At 38.1% G+C, this 7,500-nt stretch overlaps 1 protein-coding gene across 2 annotated transcripts in view; it reads left to right on the top strand.

The window, feature by feature from the left end:
• The window catches only part of LOC137995305 (ankyrin repeat and SAM domain-containing protein 6-like), a 38,743-nt gene that overhangs the window by 14,325 nt on the left and 16,918 nt on the right, over positions 1–7,500 (top strand). Inside the window, exons 6-11 of one of the 2 annotated variants that reach the window (XM_068840884.1) lie at positions 2,588–2,653; positions 3,152–3,257; positions 3,411–3,438; positions 4,010–4,223; positions 5,500–5,552; positions 6,137–6,286. In XM_068840884.1, coding sequence (XP_068696985.1) covers positions 2,588–2,653; positions 3,152–3,257; positions 3,411–3,438; positions 4,010–4,223; positions 5,500–5,552; positions 6,137–6,286 — 617 coding nt within the window. The remainder of the gene's footprint in view (positions 1–2,587; positions 2,654–3,151; positions 3,258–3,410; positions 3,439–4,009; positions 4,224–5,499; positions 5,553–6,136; positions 6,287–7,500) is intronic. The other variant, XM_068840879.1, reaches the window with a different exon arrangement.

The raw sequence follows: 7,500 nt of genomic DNA, 5'->3' as shown, positions 1-7,500 counted from the left end.
GTCGACGTAAACACAAAGATCAACGTTTATGGCACGATATACCAAAGAACATATGTCAACATTGATTTTACCAAACACACGTATCTTCTCCTTAGCCGCCGAGAACTTCCCTCTACAAAGAATGCAGCATTCACAGTCGTGAGAACTCTTCTTGGGAGTTTCGTTCATGGTTGTCTATATCACTCATAATCACGCTCCACAACTGAGAATCTTACCTGTACGTATGGCTTGTATTTCAGACACGCAATTGCGCGAAGTCGCGCAAGAGTAACTCGAGCTTGCTTCTATCATACAATTTGATTGGTCAAAAACCTAACAAAAGATCTTACGTCACAGAAATCGTTTTGCAGCTCGGTTTCGCAGACGTTACTTTTCGGGGGAGAGAAACGACCGCCGGAAATACGTCTGCGTTCGCAGGCTAGCCAAATTGAGGGTTTTGGGATACTTTCTTCGTTTTCAAGTTTTTGCGGTCTTAGGGTCTTAGGTCTTCATTTTCAAGGTTCCCTGAAAGCTGATAGTTATATCCAAGCTGTAAATGAAGAGAGAAACACACAGTGTATTTTCTACCTTTTGGGACACTCATCCGAAAAATTACCGTATTTACCAGTGTATAAGTCGACCTTTTATGGCTTCAAAAGAAGCTTGCAAAATCAGCCTCAACTTATACATGGGTCAAAGATTTTGAGCCAAGTTCCAGCTACGTAATTTATTCAAAATTAACATAATAATGTTAACGTTGTCTTGGGCATAACAAACGCAGTGGACAAAAGCCGACGTAAAAGACTTAAAAACGAATGTAAGCAATTCCAGTTGAAATGAAAAAGGATTTGTCCAACTCTAAATGTTGAAGATACTCACAAGCACAAATATGAAATAGACACTGGAAATTTTCGTTTTCCAAAGGTGGAAAGCTCTAAAAGTCATTTCTGTTTCTTCGAATAAAACATGATCGTTCAATGGCTTAGTAACCTGGCGCAATACCTCGTGTTTGCGTGCAAGCATCGTCACTCGTGTTGCGTGAAAATGCTAGTTGGTAATGAATGTTTTTTATTCTTAACACAAACCTGGAAGATTTAAATGCTTTTGCAAACTTCGTATTGTTTGGTTTATGAGTTTTGTTTTGTTTGTCATTTGAGAAATTATAAGTCAAGGACCAGTTGAACCTTGCACATTTTCGCATCGTTCGCAAGTTATTTTCAAAGATTGACTCCTGCTTCTGTGATGTTGCATTGTGCTTATCCTCTAAAGCCCTTTATCCTTGAACAACGAAAAGGTGAGTTTGAGGTTTACATGTTCGATTTTCTGAGAACTTTTTCAAAACTCAAGGACAAAATGCCCGCATATACAACAGCTGTTGAACAACAAAACTATTAAGTGCTCGAGGCCCTGAATTTTTTGTGTATCCACATTTCCAGAAATCGAAGAATACAAGATTAGTGTCTCATGAACATTTAACAAAGAAATTAAGAAATTGCGTTTTTTGCCATCAAAATGGGGGCTCGACTAATACATAGGATCGACTTATGCACAGGTAAATACGGTATTGGTTTTTGCCCTAACCGGGACTCGAACCCATGTCTCCCTGGTTAGGGAACGCGTCCAAATATCGGTAGGGAACCCGATCAACGAAAACGGACCCGATCAATTTTCCGATAGATCAGAAGCGGCGCCGATCTTTAGGCACTAGTTGCCAAGGATATGTTGATTCTGCAAACGTGTCACGAAACCAAATAATGAAAGAGTCGTTTCCCTCATCAAAACAGTCTTTAAAACTTGCTTTGTTCTCCATAGTAAAATAATTACCGTATTTAGCCGTGTATAATATGCACATTTTTTCCGCTAAAACAGCTCCAAAAATTGAGATGCGTATTATACACGGAATTCTTTGTTTTAGACATGTGTCCCTCATTAGCATATAAACAAACACACTTTGGTTTTTGATTAAAACGCATTGGCGTGACCCGATGCCGATATTTGGATGCGTTCCCTTACTAGTCAGGCATGCTAAGCCACTACAACATCAGAGCCACCACACTGATAATGTAGAAAATTAATGATTTGTATAGTTAGCGGCACGGGGATCCCTTGCCTTTCATTGCCTCGAAAGTTCTGACTTTAATTTGTTGTAAACCCCATCTGGGTAATAGAGGGGAAGATACACACTCAAGTGAAAAAAAGTTGGGCCCTGGGGATCCTCACTCCGCTAACTATGTACAAATCATTAATCGACTATGTTGACTTTGATGGTGTAGTGGCTTAGCACGCCTGACTAGAAACCAGGGAGACGTGGGTTCGAGTCCTGCTTGGGGCAAAAACCATTTTCTTTTATGCCAGTTCATCAACCAATGAGAAGAAAAACCAAAGTAGTCACTTTTGTATTTGTTTTACGACACTCAATAATTTGAAAACTGCTTTAATTAACTGCAATTAAGTAAAACAAATAACTTGGACACAACAGCCAGACGTCAACATCAAATTGATAACAAGACAAATGTGGTTAATCAGTGGTTATTGGTTGGGTTTGTTTGTTATCAATAATGGTTTATGAGATAAACAGTCATTTAACATTGTTTTCTGGTCTTGATAGGAAACACTGAGATTGTTCGTCTCTTGGCTTCTGTGAGCATGCAGTTACCATCCACCCCTAAAAGCTGTGAGTATTTTTTAAAAGCCTTATCCATCACATTCTCTGTCTCATAATTCAATCTCAAAACAAAATGTTACCTTGTTGATGGTGATAACTTCTAAGGACCATTATGAAAGAGCTACCTGTGCTGGAAAAAAGGCTTCCACAAGACAGATTGTCACAGCCTATGTGCTAGTCCTGGATCTTGTCAGACAACTTCCTACTACCACTACCACTGCCACTACCACTACCACTACCACTACCACTACCACTACCACTACCACTACCACTACCACCACCATGCGCAAAGTTTTAGGCCTTTCAGAGTACAGTTGTTTCTTTTTTCAAGACACTTCTCTCAAAGGGGATTTTTACCCATTGCTTTCAAGTGAAGTTGTTCTTCAATTATTATAGTTTTTTCCCATAATTGAATAATAATAATAATATTAACTTTCTTATGTTTTCATCTGTAATGTTAATTTGGGGTACATGTCATGAACATTTTTTTCTTTTCTTGTTTTGCAGATTATAAATGTAAGAAGCCCTCCTCAGTGCCATCTGGAAAAGAAAGCATTGCAGACTCTATATGTCCTATCGGTAAATCAGAAAAAGAAATTTCAAAGATTGATAGGTGAGGATTTGCTTGGGTGGCCATGGATTTAGGGGTGTGGGTATCGTTACATTATTACCAAAGACCTACTGAATTGTTGTGGGCATGTTATCTACATGTGACAGATGTGATGAAAGTAATCACAAATGAGGAAAATGTCTTTTTTGTTTGTAGTGATTTTCTGGAAAGTCATGGAGGAAAGGTAGTAATGATGTGTAATATTGACTTTATGCTGCACATAGAGTTTGTCATTGTAGAGGTTGTTTATTACCAATTATTTGCACATTATTTCACGGAAAAAAAAACTTCTTGTATTGGTAGTGAAATATGGATGTCTTTTCTATCATCTCGTTTCAAATGACTAGACCCTTGTACCTGGAATGTTTTATGACGCTAATATCAGCTAGGATTTCAATGTCAAAATTATAGGAGCTTTAATTTGCAAAATCTGCACAACGTTTTAAATGATAATGTACACGTACAATGTAGAACTTCAAGTATTTCTCTTTTTAAAGATTGTGAAACAAGTGAAATAGCTGGGCTTAAAGCATGATATAATTTTTAAAAGAAAATTGCACTCATTTGTCTTAAACTTCCCATGTTAGTTGCAGGTGTCAAATTAATGGGAAAATGTTTCAAAAGTTATACATGTGATTAAGCATTTGCAGCCTCATTTTGAAAATGGCTGATCTTTCACTCAGAAAATCCATCATAAACCATTTTCATTGGCTTGCCAAAATGAGTAAACCTTATGCATTTCACTTTTTTGTTAGCAGAGATGGTGGTCCCAACTCTCGAGAATATTCCGCAACCTCAATGTCACTTTCAAGATGCAGTCAAATAACAAGATTCAGGTGATGCATTTGTCCAAAAGTTTGGAGGAACCTGGTGTGCAGGAGAACACTGGAGAGAAACTGTCACTTCCCGATACGTCCAAAAGATCTGTTAGCACTAGCACAGGGGTAACATCGAGATCACTGGCATCAGGTACATTAACCAATGTGTGATTTCAGAAAATTAAAACAGCTTAAGGTTGATGGACCAATTTGGCTAACTCAGCGTTTATTAACATTGTACCCAATCAGCGCATGGGAAAAGCACCATTCACTTGTGTGGTATACCACTAACCTATATCATTAGGAGTCATGTACATTAACCCATTGACTCCTGGGAGTTCCCCATTGACGAGTAAAATCAGCTGGGCTTAGACAGAGTAAAATACTAAGTATGGCTGGTCAAAGAGTCAAAGGGTTTTAACCCTTTAAAACTCTATTCTCATTGGGCCAAAGATGCATTGAAAGCCAGATTATCAACCATTTTCTACTTCACTTGCTACAACTGGTACACATATTTTTGACACGTCACAGGTCATTGTTTTACCAATACAGAAAGTATCCTAAACTTTCATAAAAGGTAACCTTAGGCCTAAAAACTGAGGCACCAGAAAAGAACCAATGGTTCTTTAATACAACCTTTTATTATATAAACGCCAATGAAATACCGAGTGAGCTTTCGTGCGAAAACATATCTTCACAGGTGAAAAGATCACTGTTGCTATAGTTACACATAAAACATGCCTTTCGATGCCTTTCGTGAAATGATATAGTATTTCATTGGTGTTGTAGAGGATATTACATGGCCTCTTGGAGAAACGAAATTTCTCTTCGAGTGTTGAAAAAATTTTCACTGGTTTCGTATGTCCAAGAAGCCATGTAATATCCTCTACAACACCAATGAAATACGAAATCATGTGACCTGTTTCCTACAATAACTTTTCAAAAGAGCATTGCAATCGATCATTCTTGACAGATTCTTGTAGATGACCAAGCAATATCAGAAGGAATGAATTTGATGTTTACTGTACGTATGTCAGTTGAGCAGCCCATTTTCAGTTTTCTATCGCAAAAAGAAAACACTTCCAGCTAGTCATGTGACCAGAATTACGTAAGCTTAATTTAACAAGATATATTGGCCTGCCAAGTTTAAATTGTAGAGATTTTATGACAGTTTTTTGATTTTATGAAAATTGGACTTTGGGTCATGCCTTAACATTCTTGAGTAGCTGGATACTCTGGTGTGGAGCTTCATGGTTGGAGATGCTCCTGGACATACTGTACCACCATCTGCCATTAAACAATGCAGTTTATTAACACAACAAAACTCAGAATAGTTTTTAACCTACCAAGCTCTTACAGGCCAACACTTATTAACCTGTAAGTACTTAGTTTTAACTAATGTTAGATTTGTTTCCTTTTCTTTGTAGTAATTACAGACTCTCCTTTAAAACACTCTGGAGGTTACAGACCTCAGTCGCTGGTGAGTTGAATGTCATGTTAATGGTAATTAAGGACAAAATTAATTTGGGTGGGGGTAGTCCAGGGCAATGTTTCACATTAAATTTTAACACTCAAGTTACTGTCCAGAATTTGGCTAATTTTCACCCAAAAAATGATCAAAATCATGACTTCTTGAATTGCTTCACTAGGATCTTTCATCACTTTTAAAGAGTGGTACATAGCTGAGACCTTCCCAGGGAGGGGAGGGGAGGGGGGGGGGTCCTTGTTCCCTTCAAACGTTTGCTTGTGTTCCCTTGTTCCCAAAATTACTGCCAAACTTGCTCTCAGCTTTTTGATCCCTATAATGGTTTATGTTCCCTTGTTCCCTAAGATATTCTGGCTTTGTTCCTCTGTTCCCCAGTTCAAATTAGCCATGTTCCTTTGTTCCCTAAAACCCCTGGGAGACCCTTGTAGTTGTATTTTTTGGATAAAAGGAAAAGTGTTTACAAAATGCTTAAGAACAACATAAGACTTTGACTTGGTTAGACATTTCTAAAATGAGTCAGAGGTTCTTAAAGCCACAGGGGTTTTTAATGTGATCAGTTTGATGGTCATATTTTGTAGGCATTGGTGTCGCATGTCACCAAACTTCCGGATGATGTCATAACTCCTGTTGTCCCTCCTCCACTTCCTTCCTCTTCTTTTGAGTTACCAAGTATGCAGCGTCGCCAACACAATGATAACTTAGAAGAAGTCTCCAGACCTCAATATCCAGTAAGTAGTGCTGTTTTATTTTATACTGTAATGCTTTTCATCTTCAGCACAAACTGCAATTAGAGGATCTTGTCACATTGTTAACTATTCTGTATCCCTTCCTTAATGGTTTCTTTCTTGGGAGAAAAAACTTGAGAAGCCTTGAGATTTTTCCCTGTTTCTGTACACTTTAGTTATCTCCAAATTCTGAAAGATTTTAAAACTTGTCACTTCTATTTGATTGTCCAAATGCAAGCCTTAACTCACGCTATATGTAGTTCAGGCATGTTGGCATTCAGCTAGTCATAGAAAATCCCTTTTTTAGGCATTTCGATTTTAAACATTTACAATACAGTACCTCAACAGGAAATGGTTTTGTTTAAGCAGTAAAAAAGACTCACCGTGCAGAAGCCTCAACATACTAAAACCTAGAGCTGCTTTTTTCTGGTTAAAGATCCCTATATGTACTGACCAGTTGGCACAGTAGAGCACAATAGAGCACTGAATTTTGGTGCCTGTGGATTGGGTGGAAACCTCGGTCAGACCAACAGTTTTGGTCCCAACTTGCTGAACGCTGAATGCACTGAAAAAAAAAAAAGGTGCATTCCTAATGATAGCTGTTAGTCTGGTCATCCAACACTTAAAATTAATGTTAGACATTAAAGCTCTAAGTGATTGAGATGGCTTGGAGGATCCTGATGGGTAAAGCTATAGAGAGCCTGTGAGTTCCTTTGAGTCACTGACTGCCCTTAAAGCTATAGGACCAAGTAAATTAAATCACTTATTAATACACCTGATTGATTCAAGTTTTTCGCGTAAGCACTAATCTCACAAAGATGGCTTTCGAAGTACACACAGGATACCTTTAAAGACAAAATGTTCAGAGAGCAAAGTGGTGAGAGAACCTCCTCCCACCCTATTATCTACCAATGTGTTCCACGAACTTGGTATCATAAGTGGGTTGAGTTTTTTGGGATTTTCTCTGCTCCAAGAGGTTTCTTTTCTGGGTACCTTGGTTCTCCCCTCATAAAAAAACAAACAGTTGACTCGAGGCTACTTTTCTTTTGATAATGTTTATGGCATGTTACCTAGCGACGTAAATTACACTAAGTTGATATTTGAATATATTTATATAGATATTTGCGCCTTATAAGCTCTTATATGTTTAAACAACAGCCACGTCTTCTCAAAAACCATGTCTCTTGACCCCTTTTGTCCATCAGGTGGCCACCTAT

This window comes from Montipora foliosa, chromosome 1 (genome assembly GCF_036669935.1).
Source record: "Montipora foliosa isolate CH-2021 chromosome 1, ASM3666993v2, whole genome shotgun sequence".
In the NCBI taxonomy this organism is placed as follows: Eukaryota; Metazoa; Cnidaria; class Anthozoa; order Scleractinia; family Acroporidae; genus Montipora; species Montipora foliosa.
The sequence above is the reverse complement of the archived record's forward strand: the minus strand, read 5'-3'. Positions and strand labels throughout refer to the sequence as shown.